The 26,607-nt window shown below is 42.8% G+C and overlaps 2 protein-coding genes and 1 non-coding gene across 5 annotated transcripts in view; 2 read left to right on the top strand and 1 right to left on the bottom strand.

The window, feature by feature from the left end:
* Nucleotides 1–1,092: 1,092 nt before the first annotated feature.
* The window catches only part of LOC114118023 (zinc finger protein 347-like), a 107,859-nt gene continuing 82,344 nt past the window's right edge, over nt 1,093–26,607 (top strand). The window contains exon 1 of the mRNA XM_060398960.1: nt 1,093–1,152. The gene's annotated coding sequence lies outside the window, so the exon portion shown is untranslated. The remainder of the gene's footprint in view (nt 1,153–26,607) is intronic.
* On the bottom strand, nt 5,538–5,644 carry LOC114118143 (U6 spliceosomal RNA). Its single transcript, XR_003591687.1, has one exon. It is a non-coding gene; the product is annotated as a U6 spliceosomal RNA (small nuclear RNA).
* LOC105605808 (zinc finger protein 665-like) overlaps nt 7,807–26,607 on the top strand; it is a 35,386-nt gene continuing 16,585 nt past the window's right edge. For 2 of the 3 annotated variants that reach the window (XM_060398855.1, XM_060398857.1), the window contains exons 1-4: nt 7,807–7,863; nt 10,007–10,065; nt 21,589–21,660; nt 24,196–24,278. In XM_060398855.1, the coding sequence (XP_060254838.1) occupies nt 24,210–24,278 (69 nt within the window). In that variant the 5' untranslated portion in view covers nt 7,807–7,863; nt 10,007–10,065; nt 21,589–21,660; nt 24,196–24,209. The remainder of the gene's footprint in view (nt 7,864–10,006; nt 10,066–21,588; nt 21,661–24,195; nt 24,279–26,607) is intronic. The other variant, XM_060398856.1, reaches the window with a different exon arrangement.

Below are 26,607 nucleotides of genomic sequence, written 5' to 3' on the forward strand. Positions count from 1 at the left end.
TACCTTAGTCCTGTAGTCTCACGCAGTAGGTTTTGACCTTGTGTCTCTGAAACTGAGCCATGTGGAAAGAGGAAAAGTTGTGATACAGAATGTCAGGGTAAAATGGCATGTTTTCCCCAGGGATAGTTTTGTATTTCTTATTTTAGTTTGCAGTACCAAGAGGAATCCAGAAAATTTTCTTTTTTTCTTAAGATGGTTAAATTATTCTAATGGCAGGAAATGTTCTGCATCCAATTACCACCCTATAGGAACTCTCTGGAGACCCAGGTTCCCAAACCCTGAATTGCCAGGAGCAGGACCTGCTGACGAAAACATTTATTTATTTATTGCACTTGAAACTATGTGGGTTATTTTCAAATACCTGTTGGTATTGATTTCTCACATAGTTTCACAGTAATAAGAGAGCAGGCCCTGTATGATTTCAATGCTCTTCATTTAGGCCATGAAACCTTTGCACCTTGTTTTACGTCATGTTCCAGTGTCTCCTGGTTAATAGTCTATGGGACCTTGAGTAAAATTTGTATCCTGCTCTTGTGTGAAAATTGTATAGGTCTTAATTATGTTGAATTGGTTCACAATTCTTTTCAGGTCTAGTATATCCTACTCTCCTGTCCATTCTATTAATTTTTGAGAGTTTAATATTGATATTCCAACTAAAAATCTTAATTTGTCTACTTAAAAAATTGTAATATATAGTGGAACTGTCTGTAACTATTTTGAAAGCCTCATGTAAATGTGTTGTCATACTTTCGCAATTTCAAAAAATTTTAAAAAGGAAAATAAAATCTTTATTGAAACTTTTTTACTTGTTAGGAGGACATCCTAATTTGCAACATACTGGTCTCCAAAGTTATAAGCTTTTGCCTTAAAAGTGTAACGGGCTGACACAGCGACCTGGGAAGGCTGGCCACCTCTGCCTGCATTGCGGCGTGGAGCCCCTCCACAGCAGTCCCTCTGGTCCCCGGAACCCACCAGCTTCCTCCTCTCCACTGTGCCCAGTGCATGTCGTGAGGTCTTCCTGGTATTGTGGTTGTCGCAAACGAAGGGGGAATGTTGATTCTAAGCCTTAAGCAGCCTGTTTTCCACTTGCCAGAGGAAGAAGCTGGGAAGAGGAGGAAAAAAAGCAAGAAAAGAGGAATGGCTCTTTCTCAGGTAAAATCATATTCTCAGTTGATTCTCAGTCGGTCCTTCCTGAAATCCCTTCTTTGGACTTACTAATCATCTCTGACTCTGAAGTATCCTTCCTGACACCTGTACATGCACACTCACCAGGGAACTTCCCTCAGGGCCTGTTGTCTCCACTTAGATCCCATCTCCCCATGACCTAGTGGCCTGGACCTTGTGTGGAGGGCACCATCCTGGGCAGGGCTTCAAACCCACAAGTTTGAGAAGAGTTCTCAGTGCTGTTGGGCAGGAGAGGTAGCCTTGGGTCCTTCTGGCTGTGCAGTCTGCTCTCTGTCAATCAGGATTAAGAAGCTGTGGGTGGAAGTCAGGTATTAACATGCACAGTACCTGGTAAAATCTGGAAGTAGACCTAAAAGGGGAAATTTGTTCTAAGGTAATTGAAGCTAAGTGAGTGAGTCACTGACTTCAAAATCTTGATTGGAAATGGGATGGATAGTTCACAGTCAGGTATCAGTGATAAAAGGTGTGCTATTCCATCATCTGTTTGAAACTGTGACATGAATCTAAATCTCTGAGAGCTGGAAATTCACTTTCATTGCCTTCATTGTTCAGAGTTTGTCTTCTCACTGTGTTCATTTTGTGGTTTGGCACAGAGATGTTTTTACTTTTGATGCAGGTGAGGTTTCCTCTTCATTGTTTAACCCATAGATTCACCATTTGTTATGGCAACTGTCTTTTTTCCACTGGGTTTTCTTAGCATCCTTGTCATTAGATTTTAAATATATGCAAATGGTTATTTCTGAACATTCTCTTCTGTTCCCTTGGTGTATAAATCCATGTTTATGCCAGTACTACACCATCTGGATGATATTGTGTATGGCTTGAAATTTTAAAAAGGGTGGCCTTCATCTTTCATCTTTGTACTTATTGAAGAGTATTTTTGCAATTTATGGTCCCCTTAAGATTCTTTATGACTTCTGGAAAGTTTTTTCTGTTTCTGCAAACATTTCTATTGTACGCTTCATAATGAATTCATTAAATCTGTGGAACACTTTGAGTAACTTGGAAATATAGAGTACTGAGATTTCCAGTCCATGACTACTATATTTGTTTATTTTGCATTTCTTTTAGAAATGGTTAAGTAGTTTTCAGTGTATATGTTTCACCTCCTTGGTGAATTATTCCTAAATATTTCATCCATTTTTAATACAATAGTAAATAAAATTGTTATGTTATTTTCTTTTAACATTGTTCATTGTATATAGTAATGCAGCTGATTTGCACGTTGACTTTTGTATCCTGAAAGTTTGCTAAAGTTGCTATTTGATGTGGCAGGGTTTTTTTTTTTTTTTTTTTTTGTCTGTATGGAATCTACAGTTTATACATAAAAGACCTTGTCCTCTAGGGAAGAAGGTAACTTTCTAATTTTTCACTTTGGGAAGCTTTGATTTCTTTTTCTTGTCTAATTGCTCTGGTTAGGGGTTTCAGTCCTTTGTTGAACAGTGATGCAGAGTGTGCGTCCTTGCCTCCTTCCCGATCTCAGAGGAAAAGTTTTCAGGCTTTCACCATTGAGAACAATGTTAGGTATGCTCTTTTCATACATCATATATTGTAGTTTGAGATACTTGTTTTGAAAACAAAACAAGACCCCCAAATGGATGGGAATGTATCAAAAGTGTGAACAGAGATGAGCTCTCAGGGCAGAGAGGAAAGCACAGCATTAATAGTGGTTGGAAACCTCTTGTAATGGTACATAGAGATGAGAGCTTACGGTGAACAACATCAGATTCATGATCTCTGAAGAAGAAGATATAGCTTTGGGACCAGGGACCAGCCTTGATCACTCAAGAGCTTTTGTGTAGCAGAGTTTTATTAAAGTATGAAATGGGACAGAGAAAGCTTCTGACATAGACATCAGAAGGGGGATGGAGAATGCCTCCCCTTGCTAATCATAGCAATGGAGCTATATACTTTCTAAATTGGTTATTATAGTAAGTCAAAAGAATCTCTCAAGGTTGTAAAGCTCTTACCAGACCCATGCCCAGAATTTACATTTCAAGATGACAGAATTAGTCAGAAAGTTGTCAAGAAGAAGAAACCTGTCTTCAAGCAGGAAACATTGCTGTTATATTATCTTTAGTTCAGTGCAGTCACTCAGTGGTGTCGGACTCTTTGCGACCCCATTAATTGCAGTGCACCAGGCCTCCCTGTCCATCACCAACTCCCGGAGTTCACTCAAACTCATGTCCATCGAGTCGGTGATGCCATCCAGCCATCTCATCCTCTGTCGTTCCCTTCTCCTCCTGCCCCCAATCCCTCCCAGCATCAGAGTCTTTTCCAGTGAGTCAACTCTTGGCATAAGGTATTGGTATTGGAGTTTCAGCTTTAGCATCTTTCCTTCCAAAGAACACCGAGGAATGATCCCCTTCAGAATGGACTGGTTGGATCTCCTTGCAGTCCAAGGGACTCTCAAGAGTCTTCTCCAACACCACAGTTCAAAAGCATCAGTACTTTGGCACTCAGCTTTCTTCACAGTCCAACTCTCACATGCATACATGACTACTGGAAAAGCCATAGCCTTGACTAGATGGACCTTTGTTGGCAAAGTAAAGTCTCTGCTTAGTACAGAGTTTAAGTGGAGTCGTTTTGTTGTGTAATCATCAGCTCTGGGCTTAAAGAAAAAAGCTTGTCCTTTTCTCCTCCTTGATAATTCCAGACCGCTTTCTATCCTCCTCGCGAGCCCCAGACCCCTTTCTCCTCCTCGGGTACCCCGGACTTCTCAACCTACCTGGTAATTGACTCTCAGCTCTTTGGCCAAAGAGATGTTTGTTTATTAAAGTCCCAGAGGAATCTTAACCTTTCACCGAGTCCTCAGCCTGTTTTTCAACATGTATCATGTGTTCTTAAACCCGCCAGTGGTGCTGCAGCTCCATCAGACACAAAGGCAAGGTTTGTATCCACAACACTCGCCATCTCCCTGCTGTGAGCTGGTTGTTCTTGAGTGTGAGGAGCATGAGGTGGGCTGCCTTGCCCCCTCTTCTCTCTTTGTCGGCTTGAATGTATTGGCTACTCAATTCTTAGTCCATATAGATCAGAGCTGATGCACCAAGTGTCTAACCCCGGATCCGGTGCTGCTTTCATCACTGTTGTCACATTTGGAAGATAGAATCGATAAATGGGAAAGTACTGGCTGCTCTTTAATTTTATCTGGCACCTCAGAACCTGTAATGAACTGTCTTAGTGCCTGTCTGCCTCTTGAGATCGCTCAGTCGTTTCTGCTGTTCTCCTTTTGCTGCCATACATGTCAGGGTGTGTGGAATAAGCTGGTGGATTGGATCTTCTGTGCCTGTTACTTAGGAAAACTGTAAGGACAGCAGTCCAACAAAGGGAATATGTGTGAATCTTTCAGGCTCTTAACTTGGCATCTCTGGGTGGACCAAATAGTTCAATGTCAAGGCCTTAGGATATGAGACCCCTACATCTCATAGTTTTCCACTTTTGTACTGGTCTATCTATTTCAAATTAATTAATTTATTTATTTTAAAATTTTACTTTACAATACTGTATTGGTTTTGCCATACATTGACATGAATCTGCCACGGGTGTACATGAGCTCCCAATCCTGAACCCCTCTCCCACCTCCCTCCCCATATCATCTCTCTGGGTCATCCCAGTGCACCGGCCCCAAGCATCCTGTATCCTGTATCAAACCTAGACTGGTGAGTCTTTTCTTACATGACCGTATAATGTTTCAATGCCATTCTTCCAAATTATCTCACCCTCTCCCTCTCCCGCAGAGTCCAAAAGCCTGTTCTATACATCTGTGTCTCTTTTGCTGTCTCGCATACAGGGTTATCATTATCATCATTCTAAATTACATATATATGTGTTAGTATACTGCATTGGTTTTTTTCTTTCTGGCTTACTTCACTCTGTATAATCAGCTCCAGTTTCATCCACCTCATTAGAACTGATTCAAATGAATTCTTAATGGCTGAGCAATACTCCATTGTGTATATGTACCACAACTTTCTTATCCATTCATCTGCTGATGGACATCTAGGTTGCTTCCATGTCCTGGCTAATATAAACAGTGCTGCGATGAACATTGGGGTACACGGGTCTCTTTCAATTCTGGTTTCCTCGGTGTGTATGCCCAGCAGTGGGATTGCTGGGTCATAAGGCAGTTCTACTTGCAGTTTTTTAAGGAATCTCCACACTGTTCTCCATAGTGGCTGTACTAGTTTGCATTCCCAGCAACAGTGTAAGAGTGTTCCCTTTTCTCCACACCCTCTCCAGCATTTATTGCTTGTAGACTTTTGGATCCGAGCCATTCTGACTGGTGTGAAATGGTACCTCATTGTAGTATTGATTTGATTTCTCTGATAATGAGTGATGTTGAGCATCGTTTAAAAAATATGGAACGCTTCATGAATTTGTGTGTCATCCTTGCACAGGGGCCATGCTAATCTTCTCTTTATTGTTCCAATTTTAGTATATGTGCTGCCGAAGCGAGCACTGTACTGGTCTATCTAGTCTGGGAGTGTAGACTCTTCTTGACTTTGCGTTCTCTTTCAGTTCAGTTCAGTCATTCAGTCGTGTCCAACTCTTTGCGACCACATGAATCTCAGCACGCCAGGCCTCCCTGTCCATCACCAACTCCCGGAGTTCTCTCAGATTCACATCCATCGAGTCAGTGATGCCATCCAGCCATCTCATCCTCTGTCATCCCCTTCTCCTCCTGCCCCCAACCCCTCCCAGCATCAAAGTCTTTTCCAATGAGTCAACTCTTCTCATGAGGTGGCCAAAGTACTGGAGTTTCAGCTTTAGCATCATTCTTTCCAAAGAAATCCCAGGGTTGATCTCCCTCAGAATGGACTGGTTGGATCTCCTTGCAGTCCAAGGCTTTCTCCTTAGTTGGTATAATTTTTCCTTTTAAATTTGATTTTGAAGCATGTGGCTCTAGGGTCTGAAGTCATGTCCAGGTTCTTTGCTGTGATAATCTGCCTGTGTTTACGGGGCAGCTCCTCATGGACTCTCTGTGGTGTGGGTTTACTGGGTAAGAGAAAATTTTTAAAGGAGAATACTTTCCCTTATTGATTGTAATATTTTCCTGCTGCATACAGAATTACCACTTGAAGCTACTTAGTATAGTGGTCAGTGTGTTCTGTGATATGAGAAAGTATCTGAAGTCCTTGACCTGTACATCTTTTTCTGGCTTTGAGTGATGTCACTGAAGCCCATATGAAGGGCACTGTGATAGTGTTGTTCACGTGTACTATCACCATGCCCTTTGAGCCTCACCAAGAGGTGTAGGAACTTCTCCTGACAAGGGTACTGTCCAGGTTCACACCCTCATATTTGTGAGGCTGTTGACTAAACTCTTGCTGATGCTGCATGCTTGTCACCTGGGTGCTATTGATCATTTTGCCTCCACATTTAATTTTGTAGCAGCTTAATGACAGAGCTTATGTAGTGGAGTGATAACTTCAGTGATGAACCATCATTTGTGTTTTTTCAAGGCATAGCTACTTTCCTTTTTTTAATATTTGTATGCATTATAAATGATTGTCTTTTATATTTGCCATTAAGTTTCTATTTTATGTCACTCTTTGTATATTATTTGTCATATGTGGGATGGTTGGTTAAGAAAGCTCCCCCACCCCTGTGGTGGAATTGGTGATCAGTACTTTTTAGAGTTCTTTATGTATTCTTGATGTTAAACTATTATTGAATATATGCTTGGCAATTTTTTTGGTCTTATAGTGTACATTGTTTTTTCACTGCTGAGGATGGTTTACTGCACAGTATTTAATAATTAGGATGTGTGCAATTTACCTCTTTATATTTTGTTAGCGTGAACTTTTGGTGTTGTATCTGATAAATCATTGGTGAATCCACCGTCGAGAATCATTTTTAGGTTATCTATACGAAATTATGGATGCTAGACAAACTTATTGTGATAATCGTTTCACAGTATACGTATCAGTTAATTTTTTCTCTGTAGCTTAAACTTACACAATGATATTTGTCATTGTAAGAGTTGCTTATACAACCCCTTTTATGTCACTGTTTAAAGAGTTGGGTTTAGAAGGGGGAAATAATTAAAACACGTTGGATAAAAGAAACAATAATGCAGTTTATAATCATTTAAAGTGTCTTGCTCTTAAAAGGCTGTTGTTAGTGACCCAAATGATCACATCCCTTAAGTCCTCCATCTCAGACACCCAGGTAGTGACCCTGAGTTTGTTGAACTCAGCACTATGGGAAGTTTGCTGTTTTGTAGGGTGTGAGTAGGGAATAGCCCATTTCTACCCAGGCAGAGTTTTGTATTTGTAATATAGAGACTAGTTCCATTCTTGTTTCTTAAAACTGCCCAAGTTCTCCGATCCCTGAATTGCTTCAGCTTCACTAGCAGGATCTGAGCACAACATGCTGTGGAAAACAGCTTTTTATTGAGAAGAAATCCTTTTAGTCTTAAGAGGAGGTATCTTGGCTTCCAACATAACTTGAAGCTTTTTCTTGAGCAGTGTTACAGACGGTAAGTTAATGCTGTCAAGGTAACAGGCCCCGCCCCCTCCGCGCCCCGCCCCTCCCACGAACTCTGCGCACAGCGAATGCTCGCCCCGCCCCTGGTCGGAAGCCGCGGCTCTAAAACCAAAAGCCCTTCCCCACAGAGCCGGAAGTTGGAGAGCGCTGAGCCGAGGTCCCCGAGCGGCGCCTAAGCTTCCTTCTAGAGTAAGTTTGCAGAGCTCGCCACCCCTCCAGTCCCCACCTCCGCCCCCGCTCACTCGTCCTCATGGTGTGGGAATTGCCAGCGACCTGAAAACCCTGGCACCAGGTGCTCGGCCCCGAATAAACGCTGCAGCTGCCGTTGCGGCCCAGTTGTCTTTTCTTTTGGGTCTTAAGTGTTGCTGAGGCGGTTTCGGCCCTCGGTTCGTGTAGACACCGCCTCTGGCGACGTTTTCCTACTTAACACCCTTTTTGACCTCTGGCCTCGCCCAGTAAAGCCCTCTCTCGCGAGGTGGAGTCGCGCCCGCCGCGTTGCCTTCTCGACCGCTGGAGGCAGAGCCCAGATAGGCCGCGCGCCCTCTTCCCGGTCCTGGGATTCAGTAGAAGCCGCCCTGCTCCTGAGCCCCCTCCCTCCCAGCCCCTCTGTCCTCGCGTTTCCTGAGGTCGGTCCTTCTACTCCGCAGCAGCCCCCTTTCCTGTCAGTCCGTCCCCTCACCCCGCATAGGGTAGGTGACCTGGGCCAGCCATGTGACAGCCAGTGCTGTTCCATGCCCAATTCAACTCGGGGGAAAAAGGTGCTCTTCCAGTCCGGGGGCGTCTCATTCTGTCGCCAACTCAGTAAATTCAGGAGGCAGGAGGATCAGGAGAAGCAGATCCTCAGTCAGAAGGACTGAGAGAAATAACTGAAACTGAGGAGAAAAGCATCAGGGAGAACCAATGGGAAAACTGAGACTGGCTGAGGGATTTGCAAAGGGATAGTCAAGTCAAAGAGGTTAAGCCTTGGAAATAGCCAAGTGAGTAAAATAGAGAAGTGTTAATAAATTAGAAAGCCAGATCTCCAGGGACTGGAAAACAGCACAGGGAAAACTGCCCTGTCTCAGTGATGGGAGCGGGGAGGCGAAGGGCGATGAGGGACGTCAGAGGTGGAGTCCTTAACTGGGTTTAGGCCGGGTTTGAGTCCTGGCCTCTTCGGTTAGAGTCCCGAGTTGTGTTTTCACCCGGTTGGAGTCCTGCCACAAGGGTTCAAGTCTCAATTCTGAGGTGGCCGGTTTTATGATGTTGGCAGAGAAAGGTAAGGAGCAGAGGAAGAAAGGGCTGGAAGGAAGCATAGCCACATGGCCTGCCAGAGAGTGGGGAGGAAGGGAGAGTCACAGCGAGACAAGGGGAGTAATTTGGAGCGCAGAGAGGGAGCCGAAATGGGGGAAAAAAGAGGTAGACATAGGTATGGATTTTTCAAAGACTCAGGAAGGTTGGAGAGAGAGAGCATTTCGAGGGGGAACGACTTGCAGCAGCCTGGGACAGGACACGTGTGAGGGAGGAAATAGGACAGGAGCAGCAGGAGAGCAGAGGGGGAGAAAAAGAGACACCAAGACCCAGATGAAATAGGGAGATAGGTGAACCGGGGGGTAAGCTCGATCCAGGTGTGGCCAGTTGTTTGGACACAGATGATCTTTTTAGTTATGCAGAGGAGAATGAGAATTTCAAAACTCCTGTCTATAGGGCTTGTGTCTTTTTTTATTACTTGTGGCAGAAGATGACTTTCATTTGCAAACCCTGTTGAGCCTGGGGCAGTGGCTTGATTGACTGAGCTGTGAGTGACCCTTCCCTTGTCCTATCATAAGATAGAGGTCAGGGAAGAAGAGACCTGGGGCAAGAGTCACTCTGTGGTAGGTTTTTTTTTTTTTTTTTTTTTTTTTAATGAATTTTTTTGGCTGGGCTGTGCAGTGGGCTGAGGAGTTGTGACTCCCAGGTTCTAAAGCACAGGCTCAGTAGTTGTGCACAAGCTTGTTGCTTGTACTTGTGGGATCTTCCTGAACCAGGGATAGAACCCATGTCCCCTGCATTGTCAGGCAGATTCTTATCCACTGTATCATTATTGGGTAGCATTTTTAAAGGAACACTTTTTATTTTTAAACTGATTCACATTTTCTCCTTTCTTTATGAGTGGTGCTTTTTGTAGCTTGGAAAAGGTCTTAATTCATTCAGTTTCTGTACTGATTTTTAACTTCAGAAATAAGCTTTTTTAGTTTCCAGTATTCTACTCTTATCCTTTTCTAAATATGGTTATTCTCCACAATTTTTTAAACTTTGACACCAGATTTTTAGATTAAAAATAATTCTCAGGGTTTTTTTTTCAAATTTTTTTCAGATTCATTCCTTGCCTGAGTGCTTTCTTCCTTTCATCACATACATTTGAAATTTTCTCTGGTAAGTACTAAATCACCTTAGACTATTTTGTGCCATACTTAGCAAAAATGTCACCTCGTTTATCAGTTCTAATGAGGTAGATGAGCCTAGAGTCTATTATACAGAGTGAAATAAGTCAGAAAGAGAAAGACAAATACTGTATATTAATGCATGTATATGGAATTTAGAAAGGTGGTACCAGAGATCCTACATGCAGGGCAACAAAGGGAGACACAGATGTAAAGAACAGACTTTTGGACTCAGTGGGAGAAGGTGAGGGTGGGATGATTTGAGAGAATAGCACTGAAACATGTAAATTACCATATGTAAAACAGAATTATCAGTGCCAGTTCAATGCACGAAGCAGGGCACCCAAAGCCAGTGCTCTGGAACAACCCAGAGAGATCTGGTGAGGAGAGAGGTGGAAGAGGGTTCAGAATGTGGCTGGGAGGGTGGGGGGTGTCGCTGCTTCTGCTGCTAAGTCGTGTCAGTCGTGTCTGACTCTGTGCGACCCCGTAGATGGCAGCCCAACAGGCTCCTCTGTCCCTGGGATTCTCCAGGCAAGAATACTGGCATGGGTTGCCATTTCCTTCTCCAATGCATGAAAGTGAAAAGTGAAAGTGAAGTCGCTCAGTTGTGTCCGACTGTTACACTTTTTAGTGACCCCATGGACTGCAGCCTACCAGGCTCCACCATCCATGGGATTTTCCAGGCAAGAGTACTGGAGTGGGGTGCCATTATAGGCACTAGCAGTCTGTTAATGAAGGAAAGGAAGGTTTTAACACTCAGAATGCCACCAGGCCCTTCATCCATAAAATGCATTTTGGGATAATCTTGGCAGCAGATGATTCATCCCAGGCCGTAAAATGACTAACTTGAATCTTGTTGAAGGGCAGAGTACCATACAAATAGTTTTGTTTACATAGATGAGGGGAACAATATCTGAGTATAACATACTGGTTTGTGAAGTAGGTTCTCAGCCATTAGGCGGAACCGACTTGAAGACAGAATCTGGGGTAAGTGCATAGTCCATTCACATAGTTTAAGACTAAAATTTCCATAAGAAAAATGCAGTGGTTAACTCAAGGTTTGAGAATAGTTAACTTCAGGTGAAACCAGGTGTCATTATGGCAACACATATGTTAAGAGAAACTTCCTTTTAAATTTGTATAGAGAAGGACAAAAGTATTGCTAGTTTGTTTCCTCAAGCTGCTTAAGAGAGATAAAAATGTCTGACACTTACAGCCTATTTCTTCCATTTGGAGACCTCTGGCCTTCCTGTCTGTTACCCTCTCAGTCCCCCCTTTTCTTTTAGAAGAATTATGTTGCCTAGGAAAAAGGGGCATTGTTCTCATTCCATAACTGCTTCTGAGCTGACAAGGGGCTTTGTCCTTAAATGGGTGAGGCAACATATTCTCCTAACCCTCATACCGAAGATGTCTGATCCAGGGCCCCCAAATAGTAGTTGGAGGCAGCTGCAGCAGTAGCAGGAGTTTGAGCAACTATTGCAGGAAGGGGGACCCCTTCCAGAGTCTGAAACTGAACTCTTGTCTAACAATCGGAAATGAGTTGTCTGAGGAGACACATGTGCTGACAAAGCAAGAGATTTTATTGGGAAAGGGCACCTGGGTGGAGAGCAGTAGGGTAAGGGAACCCAGGAGAACTGCTCTACCATGTGGCTCGCGGTCTCGGGTTTTATGGTGATGAGATTAGTTTCCGGGTGGTCTTTGGCCAATCATTCTAATTTGGAGTCTTTCCTGGTGGCGCATGCATCTCTCAGCCAAGATGGATGCTAGCGAGAGAGATTCTGGGACGTGGACAGACACTCCATGTCTCCTTTCGACCTTTCCCGAACTCTTCAGGTTGGTGGTGGTTCATTAGTTCCGTATTCCTTATCAGGATCTCCTGTCATAAAACAACTCATGCAAATGGTTACTATGGTGCCTGGCCAGGGTGAGCAGTTTCAATCAGTGTGCTTCCCCTAACACAGCCATTTGTAACTTAAAAGCTTTCATGCAACTAGAAACAAATCCAGTTACACAGTTACAGATGCAGGGAGCAAACAGCAAAAACAAAACAGTCAGAATTATTGTTAAGATAGTTTTCCACCATGGGGCACTTGTTAACATCTCCCAAAATGAGGCAGTTGAGGCTTCAGGAATATCCATAGCCTCAATCATCTTGTTCATATGTTTAATAAAATGAATAACATTAGGGGTCATATCAGGTATATATGTACAGCATTGGGTATGAATAATGGTACAAGTTCCTCCTTCGCAGCTGTCAGAATATCTAAAGCCAATCTGTTTTGTAAAACCACCTTTCTAATTTGTGCTTGTTCAGCATTAAGAGCTGCAATAGCTTTTTGAGAATCTTGTAATGCCTGTTGAGTAAAATTAGTCAAAGCATCCACTCGTAGCATAACATCTGTAGTTCCCAAAGAGGGAACAAGTACAGACCTTGCCCACCAAGTTTTAAGGTGGGGTAAATTAGCAGGCTTTTCTGAAAGCTCTGAAAATATAAAGCCGTAAGTAAAAGCTAGACCCAGGGTGCATCTCCCTATCCAACCAAGGGGAGGTAAGAGCCACATATCCAATAGGTCCCGTTTGGAGCAAGCCAGCTGACTGAGATATCCAGTCCCAGTTAGTACCTGGCCAGACAAAGGGAGGACCTGAATTGGGGTTGGAAAACATGGGAATGATTATATTGCATACTTCCTGAGGCAAAAATCCCAATTGTTTTTAATCATTATAATGAAGTTGTTGGCTAACTTTTGGGGTTAGCTCTGTTTGTTCTCAGCATATAGGGGCAGTAGATAATAGACATCCCTTTTCAGGAGTTAGCCATATAACCTCATCCCATATTTGATAAATGTCAGGTAAAAAACCATTAGATCCAGACCTATTTGCCTTATGTGTAGTGAAATAGTCATTAAACTGAGACAGTGTATAATCAAAATTAAAAGTCACGTTATGTCCATAGTTAAAGTACAAAGTGGTGCACCAGTCCATTTTAGGGTTGGTAGATGTTATCAGATGAAGAAGAGGCATCACATATGATTGTTGTGGAAGGTATTTGGAGACTTGGAGAAAGTATTTTTCTTGAAGTGGAGATGTGCACCACAAAAGCCTTTCATGATGAAGAGGGGAGCACTCCACAGACACAGCAGTCAGACCAATTGTGGAATGCAGCGTACGAGTGAGCCCAGGACAAGAAGACATTGTCTTGAGGATCAAACAGCACACTCAGGATTTTTGGAGTCAGCAGAAGTAGACTCACATAGATTATCAGGCCCATCTGAAAAGTACAAAGTCATAGCATAGAAAGTAAAGACATAAAATGAAGTCACTTAGTTCTGTTCAGGGTGCCACTTCTTAACTCAAGTTGATGTACCCACGAATAAATTCCTGGCACTTTGACAGCTGTGAAAGAAGAAAGAATTACCTGGTAAGGGCCTTCCCAGAGGGGCTCGAGGGATGGGCCCCCAGATCCCAATGTTTTTATGAGGCCCTCGGTTCCTGTCTCAAATAGAGGCTTGCTTGACTCAGAGGCTGGGTCAGGAGTCATCTCCCAGAGTTTGTTATTGCCTGTTGAAAAGCTGAGAGCTGAGTTACATAACTAGTTTAATTCCAAGGCTTCAGGGTCTATAATGATGTCTGTGCATAAGAAAGGCCTTCCATAAATACATTCAAAGGGGGGAAATTCCCTCCTTTTGGGGGGCAGTTCAAGCGCTCATTAAAGCTATGGGTAGGACTTTAATCCAGTTGTCCTGCGTCTCTTGAGTTAATTTGCGCAGATGTCTTGTGATACTGTCATTAGATTTTTCAACCTTTCCTGAGGATTGGGATCTCCAGGAACAGTGTAAGTGATATTCTATTTCTAGAGCTTTAGATACCCCCTGAGTTAGAGCAGCTTTAAATGCAGAGCCATTGTCACTCTGAAGGCTCCATGGCAGCCCAAACCTGGGGATAATTTCATGGATTAAAATCTTTGTAACCTCCTTACCCTGCTTACTATGACAGGGAAAAGCCTCAATCCATCCAGTAAAAGCATCTACCCAAACTTGTAAGCAAGAATATCAATTAGCTTTTGGCCTAGGAGTAATATCAATTTCCCAGACCTCTCCAGGATACTTTCCACTTCGTTGTAACCCAGATATTGCTAGCTTCTCAGTCTTTGGGTTATGTTTCTGATGAACCTCACACCTTTTGATAATGTTCTTTAAAGTTTTCATTACATTTTTACCTTCAGACAAACGAGAAGCCATCTGGTAAGTACTCTCTGCACCCAAATGAAAACACTGGTGTAAACCCTTAAGAATTTTCCATTGAGCATTTTCAGGAATTATTAATCGTCCATCCTCAGACTGTAACCATCCTTTATGTGTAATCTTTGCTCGTCTTTTCTCATGTCGTTCTAATTCTTCCTCAGTATATTATGGTTTTTCCTGTTCCACAGGATCTGTCCAGATCAAAGGCATCTACAGTGAAGGGGTTTCATAAAGTGCCAGCTTTTCTGGCTTGACAGTCAGCCAGCTGATTATCTTCCGGTTGCTTTACTCCCATTCCTGCTGTGCCCTTTGCAATGCAAAACAGCTACTTCTTTAGGACAATATATAGCAGGTAAACTGAGAAGGCAGTGGCACCCCACTCCAGTACTCTTGCCTGGAAAATCCCATGGATCAAGGAACTTGGCAGGCTGCAGTCCATGGGTCGCTAAGAGTCAGACATGACTGAGCGACTTCACTTTTGCTTTTCACTTTTATGCATTGGAGAAGGAAATGGCAACCCACTCCAGTGTTCTTGCCTGGGGAATCCCAGGGACAGTGGAACCTGGTGGACTGCCGTCTGTGGGGTTGCACAGAGTCGGACACAACTGAAGCAACTTAGCAGCAGCATAGAAGTTCAAAGTCTCTCAATCTCTCTGAAATGCTTCATAGGTTCTCCTGTTGCTGTTTTAAACTGTCTTTCTTCCCATATTGCAGCATGAGCATGTATAGTCAAATAAGCATACTTAGAATCCATGTAGATATTTACTCTCTGCCCTTTGTGTAACTCTAGAGCTCGGGTCAGAGCCACGAGCTCCACTAACTGAGCACTGGTTCCCTGGAGGAGAGATTTTGTTTCTGAAACCTGTTCAGCAGTCACCATGGTGTGACCTGCTTTATGCTTTCCATCCCGAACAAAAGAACTGCCATCTGTAAATACTTCCATGTCAGGATTGTCTAATGGGGTATCCATTAGATCCTCCCAAGCTGCATAGTTTAAAGTTAGGAATTGGGAACAGTCGTGATCAGGTGTTTCATTTTCCTTCTCAGGAAGGAAAGTGGCAGGATTTAAATGTCCACAGACTTTAAGCTTAGTTACTGGTCCTTCTAACAACAAAGACTGATATTTAAGAAGCCTACTGTCTGTCCTCCAAATATTAACCTTAGAATTTAAGATTCCACCCACATATGAGAAGTCAGGACAGTAAGATTTCGTCGATTAATTATTTTTAAAGCTTCAGGTGCTAATAAAGCCACTGCCCCAATTACTCTTAGGCAGTGGGGCCACCCATGTGAAATTACATCTAATTTTCTGCTTAGATAAGTAATAGGGTGCTGGTGAGGCCCTCGGGCTTGTGTCAAAATTCCCAAGGCCATACCTTTTCTTTCGGTGACAAATTAAATCCTGACCCTGTGGGCAAGCTCAAAGTGATAGCTTGCAGGAGAGCAGTCTGAAGAACCTGAAAAGCCTTTTGAGTATCTGGAGACCAAAGCAGTTTGTCTGTTTGGGCCTGCTGAGTTTCAGCTATAAGTTTATATAAAGGCCTGGCAAGTTCCCCATAACCTGGAATCCAAATATGACAGTAGCCTGTGATTCCCAGAAATCTTCTCAATTCTCTTAAAGTCATAGGTAGGGGGTAATTTAGTACAGGTTTAATTTTCTCAGGGCCTATGGCCCTAGTCCCTTCTGATATGATAAGGCCCAGATATCTAACAGATTGTTGACAAAGCTGAGCCTTTTCTCCTGATGCCTTATAACTGCAGCCTGCCAGAATGCTTAAGAAATCTTCTGAGGCTCCTGAACAAGCTTCCTCTGTCTCAGCACAGAGCAAAATATCATCTACATATTGTAACACCACCGCTTCGGAGCTATTAGTTTTGTAGATCCCGTGACAAACTTTGTCCAAATAAGTGAGGATTGTCACAAAATCCCGGGGGCAAAACTGTCCAGGTTAACTGAGAAGCTGGCTGCATAGGGTCTTCAAAGGCAAATAGAAATTGACTTTCCTCCACCAAAGGCACAGAATAGAAAGCATCTTTCAAATCAATTACTGAGAAATATTTGGCTCGTTCAGGAATTTCAGACAATAGAGTATAAGGATTAGGCACCATGAGGTGTAAAGGAACTACAGCCTCATTTATTATTTGTAAATCTTGAACTAGTCTCCATTTACCATTTGATTTCTTTATACCCAAAATAGGAGTGTTGCATGGACTGTTACAGTGAACTAATAGTCCCTGTTCCTTTAAATTTTCGGTGATGGGTTTTAACCCTTACCCTCAGGTTTCAGTGGATACTGCTGCTTATGTGGAAATAAGTGGGTCTTTGAGCTTGACAACTACAGGAATAGCATTTTGTGCTCGACCCACAGATTTTCCATCAGCCCATACTCTAGGATTTACAGTTTGTTCAACTAAAGGGAGGGAAAGGGAGGGCTCCATATTTATGAAAACAGAGGCATGGACCTTGTTCAGTATATTCCTCCCCAAAAGGGGTGAGGGAGACTCTGGCATGATCAGAAGCTCGTGTGAAAATAGCCCAGAATCTCAGTTACAACATAAAGAATAACTGAAATAATCCCCTTTGGCTCGTCCAGACAGTCCCATTACAGAAGCGGATCCAGAAGGAAGTGGGCCAGGTGCTTCAGTAAACATGGACTATATTGCCCAGTATCTAAAAGGAAATCGATGGCTTGGCCCCCCACAATTATTAATACCCGGGGTTCCTCAGGTGTAATTAGGACATAAGCTAGTGTGGGGACCCCCGGGCACCTTCAGTCCTGATTATCTTGAGAGTCTGACCCCAGGTGTCATTATGACAATCCAGTATTTTAAGAGAAACCTCCTTTTAGATTTGTATAGGAAAGGAAAATAAAAAATCGCTAGTTTGTTTCCTCCTGCTGCTTAAGAGAGCAAAAAATATCTGACACTTGCAGCCTGTTTCCTCCCTTTGGAGACCCCTGGCCTTCCTGCCTGTTACCCTCTCAACATCTTGTAATAAAATAGACATATTTTCAACTGTGGTTTTACCAAAGACATGAATTGTGTGTATGTGTTTATGTGTGCACGCACAAATGGATATTTCTGGTCTCAGCTCTTTACCAGAGGATAATGGAGGTATGACATTAGATCTTGTGAAATTAAAGGCATTTCTTTGAAAAATAGGAAAATAAAAGAACATTTAACATGATAAAACCAAAAAAAATGCTTAATTCTTCCCTTTCAAAAAAAGAAAAACACCTAGTTTAACTGGTAAGTCTAATGGTCTGTTTTCTCCATTTTCTATGATCAGTGGAAAAAAGTGAGCTGTGTGGTGATATGAAGATGTTTCCCTCAGGCCCCTTTTGACTTTTCTGTGCAAATGAGGAAAGATGGGCTACATTGACCTGAAACCTTCCAACAGAGCCTCTCTCTTCATAACGAAAAAGATTGCTCAGATCCTATTTCCAAGCTGACCCCTTACAATGTTTTTTGTACCAGTGGATGTATATTTGCAATTCTGTATTGTTAAAATATTTTACTGCAATCATATAATAAAGAATTATCTGCTTGGTATCAGTTTGACCCAATCTTGAAAGAAAAGTTTCGTTTGCTCAGATACATGACAGATGTTCCTGGTCTTAAATGGAATGGGCAATAAGGACAAACTTGGGCCACTTGCCCTTCAGCCTCCCATTTCATTATTCAGTTATACCCGGTTCTCTTCACTCAGCTCAGACCTTCTCATAAACGGCTTCTCTCTGGGCCTGAGGGAGTGCACTTATTACATGCAGATGAGAGACTAGACCGGAATTTCTGAGTCTGAGCAACACTGACCCCTGAAATGATTAGCCAGTTGGCTGTGTGTCTGTGTGTTGCAGTTCCGGATTGGAGGAAGTTTCTGGTGGTGATTAAAATTTTAAATAAATCCCAGTCCTCCCTGAATGAAAAAGGAAAAGGAAAACTAGGATGGAGGCAGGATCACAGGCTCAGAATTAGATGACTTCTATGAATGAGGCTAAAGCTGAATGGAGATTTTTTTTTTTACGTCCTGACGTTCAGACCTCCACTAGCTTTCATTTGTTCTTGGGTCAAAAGCTTGACTCCTCGCTGTTTCTCCACAGCCCTCTGTCAAACTCAGGGCCCTGTCAGTGTCTCCAGCCTCATCCTGGGAGTTGACCCTTTGCTCATGGTTCAGCCTGTCAAGGTTGCATTTACCTTTTCTCTGTTTCCAAATACCCAAACCATTTCTGTCTGACATTGTAGTTCCTTTTCTCACCTTCAGGTCACCGTGCCTCAGGCCCTTTGTCACCCTTCAAGTCTAGGCTCAGAGAGGTCTCCCCATCCCCTCCTAACAGTCTCTCTCATGTTATCCAGGTTTATTGCCTGAGTATCAATTGCCATCAGGAGAAATCCATGCCCTTCTTCATGGGTTATTTTGAGTCCTTCCTTGTTCCCCTCTTTTTAGGGCTCATAGTGTTCCTCTTCTTCCCAGCATGGCTGTAGTACCTGTTACTGGAAATGTCTTTAGATGACAGGACTATGGGTTGGGCTGAATTATCCTCAGGGAAGACCAAGAGAACAGGGCAGGTGATGAAGATGTTTCCCATGTTCTGGACATTTCAGCTGTAATTGATCTTTACCCCATGTGACTACTTAATTACTCAAAAGATGAGCCAAGAAATATAGGAAATCCTGAAAAGCTGTACAGAACTGGTGTCCTCAAGCATTGGGCTTAGATGTCCCCATGTTTTGTCTGCTGGGTTTCATCCTCTGCAGCCCCCAGATCTAAGCTCTGTCCAACCAGGACCAGTCACCATCGTGGACAGCAGCTTTGCCATCTAAGAGTTCACGTGCTCAGTGTTAGCACTGTGATTTCAGTGCACTGAGGATGAGCAAAAATCCAAAACCTAATGGGGCAGGAAGGAGACGCTGCCCCCTGCACCCCCTAAGAGCTAGAATATCTTCCAAGTAGGTGTGGGTGAAGAAAACAGGAGAGAGAGAGACCTGGAGACCCTTGCTTTGAGACTTCCTCATCTCACATGCCTTTGTAGGTGGACTCTATAATGTCCCCAGGTGGTGGCAAACTTGCCCAGGAGGGCCAGTCTCTTGATTTTCATACTGCATGTGCAGTGTCCTTTGGGTGGTAGCTTGTGGGCACTCCTCTTGTGATCCCTTTTGCCAGGAAACCCATGTTCGCTTTAGTTTTGCTTAGTCCAGTCATCAGGGAGGAGAGGCAGACAAATGGGGAAAGTAGAGGGAGCCTGGTGGGGTCTGCAGGAGGGTTGTGGCAGTACTCGGGGGCATCAAGATGAGCCCAGTGAGTGGAGTGTGCGCCTATCCCAAGTGTAGTTGCAAGGACAAGGGGTGTATGGATCTGTTAGAAGAGAATGTCTCTGTTCAAGCTGGAGCACCTGGAAGCAGGTTTGTTGGAGAGTCCGCATGGAGTGGTTTGAGGTTCTACTCCTGAGCTCGTGTTCCCCAGGACAGCAGTGCTGAGGCTGACATGTGCTTGCACAAGTTTGATTTGACAACTCGTGACCACACGTGAGCAGCAATGAAAGACGTGGAATTCAGCCGAGAAAAGTCTTTCCCACTGTTAGAACTGTGGCCTCGGCTGAGCCCTCAGACACCTGTGCGTGCAGGAAGATGGGAGCCTTGGGCTTGAGGGGCTGGTTCTAGCAGGTGCCCTCAGCATCCACTCCACTCCCTGGCTTTTGTTGGCTCTTTTATCAGGCAGGCAACGTAGAATAACAGGGAAAATCTCAGGTCATTTTTTGCATCAACTTTGATATCATTATGTACTTGGGGTTGCCGGTGCAGAAAGGTTCATGTACATTTGGGACGATCCCAAGAGAATCTGGAGTGTTTCCTTGGAAAATGCTGAGGTCCAGAGGGCCATGTGCATCATTGGAATTATCCCTCTTTTTCATAGTCTTTGGAGATTTCAAAGCTTGACCTGGATCACTCACTCTAAATGAAAATATAGTGTCTTGTGTCTGTGGATCCTTGGGTGTCCTCTTTTGTATTTTGCCTCATGCATGAGCAATCAGGGCTTGGAATGCTTTGTGTTTGTATAAGAGGGTTAGAGGCTCATTATGGGCTCTGTGGACACTCTGCTGGACACCATGAAAGTTTGTAAGTTTGTTTGAGTCCTGCTGGGAAAATGGGAGTACTAGGGTTAAGATCACAGAATGCTTGTTACAAGGTGGCCCTACACGGTAGGGATCTCTGGGCCCAACCTGAGAAGAGTCATAAAGTCCTGTGACGTTGGGGAGGATGGGTCCAGAAAATCAGAGGGCAGTGATGCCACAGTGATCTGCAGCCTGGAGGCTTGTCCTCTAGAAGATGCAGCTGCAACTGTCTTGCTGCCAGTCTGGGTTATGTGTTATCCACTCCTGTCCCTCCCAAAATAAGCACACATACAGACACAGTACAGAAAACATGGAATCTTAACTACACTGTTGTTGGTAATGTAAATGGTATTGCTATGTTGGAAAATAAAAGTTCCTTCACAAGTCAATATAGAACAGGCCTACAGTCTGTCAAACCCATTTCTGACAGATATCCAAAGGAAAAGCAATCAGTTTTTCAGGTATATATCCACAGTTCCATGAGTATGACTGGATTGGCAGTAGCCAAGGCATAGACACAGCCCAGATGTCTCTTGACAAAAGAATAGGTTACAAAAGTGTGGTATAGAAATATTTATTACATACTTACATTTATGAACGATTTTTTCTCTGTATATAAATATAAAAAATCAAGTATCCTGCATTTATGCCAGAATGAATGAACCTAGCAAACATTATGCCAAGTGAAATAAGCCTGACAAAGGAGGGCAGACCCTATGTCGAAACTAGAATTGTCACACTTATAGAGCCATCGAGTAATAAGGCTGTTACCAGAAGCTGGGTAGAGGGGGAAATGAGGCACTAGTAGTCAAAGAGGAGAGATTTTCCATTGTAAAATAAGTACGTTCTAGGGATCTGAGGTACTGCATGCTGCTGGTAGCATTTCTATATCCTTGAAATTCACCCAGAGAAAAAAATAATACAGTGTAGTTATAGGTGGAAGTGTAACTTCCTCGACTATAATAATTATTCAGTGTATGAGTCTATCACATGATCACTTTGTACACAGTACATTTATACCATTTTTGTTAGTTACGCCTTAGTAAGGCTGGGAAAGAAAAAGAGAATTGGGGGGGGGAGGGGTGCTTTTCTCTGAATGGTGCTCAGTCCAGGCTTCACGTTTCATTGATGACGCATTTTGCATACACATGTGCCGGAATCCAGCTCCAGCAGCCAGGGAATCAGCCTGAAGAGATGAGCGGTGTTGGTGGAGAATGATGCAGCCTCTGACTCAAGGTAAGGGACTGCATGTTTAGTTCAAGCTTCAGGTTCTCTTTTATACTTTGACAAAAGCGTTAGGTCAGAGGTTTGGCATTTTCAGTTTCCCCTCACCCAGATTTATTGTCTCCATAAAACATTGTTGCCCTTCAAACAGAGTTTCTACTTCAGCGATTCTCTCAGAATCCTGTTTACTTTAACTTGTGATTACATTGTAACTCATGCTTATGTCTGGGCTGCATACCACATTACTCAGTTTATTTCTTACCTTTCTAAATCCTGTTTGCCCCTAGAATCTTAAGCACACTATCTCCTAAAAAGGCTTCTAGCTATTAATATCTCTGAAATTCCTGATCTGTATAAGCTATAGTAAAACACGTTAGCACTACCACATTCCTTAAATTTTTAGCTTCTAACTATTCTTCAGTTCATTTCAGTTCAGTCTCTCAACTGGAATTCCATCACCTCCACTAGCTTTGTTCATAGTAATGCTTTCTAAGGCCCACTTGACTTCACATTCCAGGATGTCTGGCTCTAGATGAGTGATCATACCATCGTGATTATCCAGGTCGTGATGATCTTTTTTTTTTTTTTTGTACAGTTCTTCTGTGTATTCTTGCCACCTCTTCTTAATATCTTCTGCTTCCATTAGGTCCATACCATTTCTGTCCTTTATCGAGCCCATCTTTGCATGTAATGTTCCCTTGGTATCTCTAATGTTCTTGAAGAGATCTCTAGTCTTTCCCATTCCGTTGTTTTCCTCTGTTTCTTTGTATTGATCACTGAAGAAGGCTTTCTTATCTCTTCTTGCTATTCTTTGAAACTCTGCATTCAGATGCTTATATCTTTCTTTTTCTCCTTTGCTTTTTGCTTCTCTTTTTTTCACAGCTATTTTTAAGACCTCCCCAGACAGTCATTTTGCTTTTTTCCATTTCTTTTCCATGGGGATGGTCTTGATCCCTGTCTCCTGTGCAATGTTATGAACCTCATCCTGTAGTTCATCACTCTATCTATCAGATCTAGGCCCTTAAATCTATTTCTCACTTCCACTGTATAATTGTAAGGGATTTGATTTAGGTCATACCTGAATGGTCTAGTGGTTTTCCCTACTTTCTTCAATTTAATTCTGAATTCGGTAATAAGGAGTTCATGATCTGAGCCACAGTCAGCTCCCAGTCTTGTTTTTGTTGACTGTATAGAGCTTCTCCGTCTTTGGCTGCAAAGAATATAATCAATGTGATTTTGGTGTTGACCATCTGGTGATGTCCATGTGTAGAGTCTTCTCTTGTGTTGTTGGAAGAGGGTGTTTGCTAGGACCAGTGCATTGTCTTGGCAAAACTCTGTTAGTCTTTGCCTTGCTTCATTCTGCATTCTAAGGCCAAATTTGCCTGTTACTCCAGGTGTTTCTTGACTTCTTACTTTTGCATTCCAGTTCCCTATAATGAAAAGGACATCTTTTTTGGGTGTTAGGTCTAAAAGGTCTTGTAAGTCTTCATAGAACCGTTCAACTTCAGCTTCTTCAGCATTACTGGTTGGGGCATCGACTTGGATTACTGTGATATTGAATGGTTTGCCTTGGAAATGAACAGAGATCATTCTGTCATTTTTGAGATTGCATCCAAGTACTGCAGTTTGGACTCTTTTGTTGACCATGATGGCCACTCAATTTCTTAATTATTCCTAAACCCTAAATTCAGTAAACTTCCTTTGCCATTAACATTTCCTTCACAAATATGTCTTAGATGACAATCCTTCCCATGGCGTCAAGCTGCAGCCTACATGATCATCCTGGAATACTCTTTGTAAAGATCCTTGAACAAATGTCAGTGGTTAACTTTATGGATTATTCTCTGAGCACAACTGCAGGAGGCTTTGTGCCTTCTCATGCTCCTCTCAAGGACTATAAGCACTTTAAATTCTTTTCAGTCAGCTCAGCTGAGGAAAGGAAATAACAAGTCAGAATCACAAGACCTAACTCCTACATTCCAGCTCCGTGCTTGCGGGACAAGTAGAGGGGGTTGGGGCCATGCCCTCATTTTGTCAGTAATGCCTAACATGGCTCCTGACACACATGTTTTGTACCCTCTGACCAAAGATTCCCTTACAGGTAGTTTGTGTTGGTCCACAGCTCGAGAATGTTTAAGATGGCCCAGTTGAATCCAGTCTGGATCCCTCACTGAGCATCAGAACTCATGAGTCCTCCCAGTCCTGAGGGCTGAGATCCTGGTCGAGGAGGGGGTGCTCCGTTCTGAGTGGGGATGGATCAGGGCTTACTGTGTGACCTGAAGGAGATTGCCTGGTCAGTGGTGGTGCCTCCTGCTGCTGTGTACATGAGGCGTCAGCAGGAGGGGAGTGTGATCCGAGGGAATGTGTGGGAAAGTCCCATGTTGGTCTCTCTGCGGGAGTTGACTGTCCTGAGTCCCTCCTGAGACAATTCCACAGGGAACTGTCTGTTCCACATTGTGAGGGTTTCCCTGTGTGTGTGGTTGGGGCTCATTTAGGGGATGTGTTGACTCTAAGCATTAAACAGCATGTTTTCCACTTTGATGATAGACCTCTGAAAACTCATGTTGCCTGAGGAAGCCCTGAAGTTAAGGAAGAGGAAAGAAAAGGAGTCAGGCATGGCTCTTTCTCAGGTAAGGTCATATTTAGTCTGTCCTTCCTGAAATGCCCTTCTCTGGACTCGCTAATCGTGTCTGACTCTGGAGTGTCCTGTGTGACTCCTGTACATGCACACTCACCCGAAGCCTTCCCTCAGGCCCTGTCGTCTCCGCTTAGATCCCATCTCCCCATGACCCGGTGACCAGGCCCTTGTGAGGAGGCTCCCCTGGGCACTGTCCTGGGCAGGGCTTCTCACCCATGGGTTGGATATGGGGTCTCAGTGCTGATGGGCAGCAGGGATTGCTTAGGGCCTATCTGGATGCACTGTCTGCTCTGTCAACCAGGGCAACGAAACTGCCCATGGAAGTCAGGTGTTAGTATGCACAATAGCTGGTTAAATCTGGGAAACAGATCAATTGAGCCTGTCTTTTCCCTTTTGTGTATCTTGACATTCTTGTGAATATACGTTACATATACACAAAGAATTATTTCTGAGTACTGTGTTGTGTTCAGTTGGTTTATTTGTCTGTTTTTATACCAGTACCACATCACCTTGATTACCTTGTAATAGGTGTTGAAATAGAAAGACCTCCATCTTCCTTCTTCGAGAGTTTTGCTGTTTGCTCTTAGAATAGTTCTATGACTTTCACGATGTTTTATTCTGCTTCTACAATGATTGTCGTGGCAGTTTTGATAATGAGTTAATTGGTTTATTGACCCTTTGTGTGGTTATTAAAGAATCTTTTTGATATTCCATGTTTCTTTTGTAATCTTCATGATTTTTACTGATGAAACTTTGTCATGTGGGAAAGAAGAGACATTTACTTCTTTTTCAATTTGGGGACCTTTGATTTCCTTCTCTCAGCTACTTGCTCGAAGAGTTTCAGTGCTTTGTTGAACCTAGTGCAGAGTGTGCATCCTTGCCTTCTTCTTAACCTCGGAGGAAAAGCTTTCATTCTTTCCCCATTGCTGTGCTCTTTTCATAATGGCATTTATTATGTTGATGTTGGTATAATTTATTCTTTGTAGTTTGTTGAGTGTTCCATCTTGAAAGGTTGTCAAATTGTTGTCGAATGTTTTTTTCCTGCATCAAGATGATCCTGTTTTTTTTCTCCTTTAATCTGTTAATGTAGTGTGTCGTATTAATTGATTTTTGTATGTTGACTTCTCCTTGCCTTATATGAATAAAATCCACTTGGTTATGGTGTCAGATCTTTTTATTTATTTATTTAAATTATTTTAATTGAAGGATAATGGCTTTACAGAACTTATTGTTTTCTGCCAAATACCAACATGAATCAGCCATAGTTATACATATGTCCCCTCCCTCCCATCTTCCTCCGTATCCCACCCCTGTAGGTTGTTAGAGAGCCCCTCTTTCAGTTCCCTGAGTCATTCAGCAAATTCGCATTGGCTCTCTACTTTATATATGGTAATGTAAGCTTCCATGTTACTCTCTCCATACATCTCACCCTCTCCTTCCTCCCCTCCCACCTCCATCTGTTCTCTGTGTCTGTTTCTTCAGATCTTTTTAATATGTGTTGAAGTTGGTTTGCAGGTATTTTAATTTTACATCAGTATTCATCAGGGGTATTGGTTTCTAGTTTTCCTTTCTTGTGTCTTTGGGAAATCATCAAACTATTAGAATCATGCTTGCTTCATAGAATTAGTAGGATTAGTGGTAGTTCTTTTGTAAATGTTTGGTAGAATTTGGTCCTGTATTTTTCTTAGAGGTTTCTGACTACTTTTTAAATCTCTCTAGTTATAATGGGCTTCCCTGATGGCTCAAATCATAAAGAATCTGCCTTCAGTGCGGGAGACCCAGGTTCTTTCCCTGGGTCGGAAGATTCCCTGGAGAAAGGAATGGCTGTCTAGTCCAGTCTTCTTGTCTGGAGAAATTCCATGGATAGAGGAGCCTTGTGGGCTACAGTGCATGAGGTCACAAAGAGTCAGACACGACTGAGTGGCTAACACTTTCACTTTCAACACTTCTCCACTTTTTTCTTAATAAGTAAAATAGTTTGTATGTTTCTAAGAATTTGCTAGTATCTCCTATATACTGTCACTTATAGGCATTATTGATCATAGTACTTCCTTATCTTTAGAAACTTTCTTTGACATGAGTTGTAATCACTCCAGTTTCATATCTGTTTTTAATTATTTGGATCATTTTTTCTCTTGTCCTTAGTCTAGGTGGGGGTTTTCGTATACAATTTTTTCAAAACATCAACTCTTGGTTTGTTGATTTTTATATTTTTCTACTTTCTATTGTATCTCTGGTTTGATCTTTCTTATTTACATGTTTCCTTCTGCTAAACTTGAGTTTAGTTTGTTTTCTGTTTTCTGCTTCCGAGAGGTCTAAAT

The sequence above is a fragment of the Ovis aries genome, chromosome 14 (assembly GCF_016772045.2).
Source record: "Ovis aries strain OAR_USU_Benz2616 breed Rambouillet chromosome 14, ARS-UI_Ramb_v3.0, whole genome shotgun sequence".
Lineage (NCBI taxonomy): Eukaryota > Metazoa > Chordata > Mammalia > Artiodactyla > Bovidae > Ovis > Ovis aries.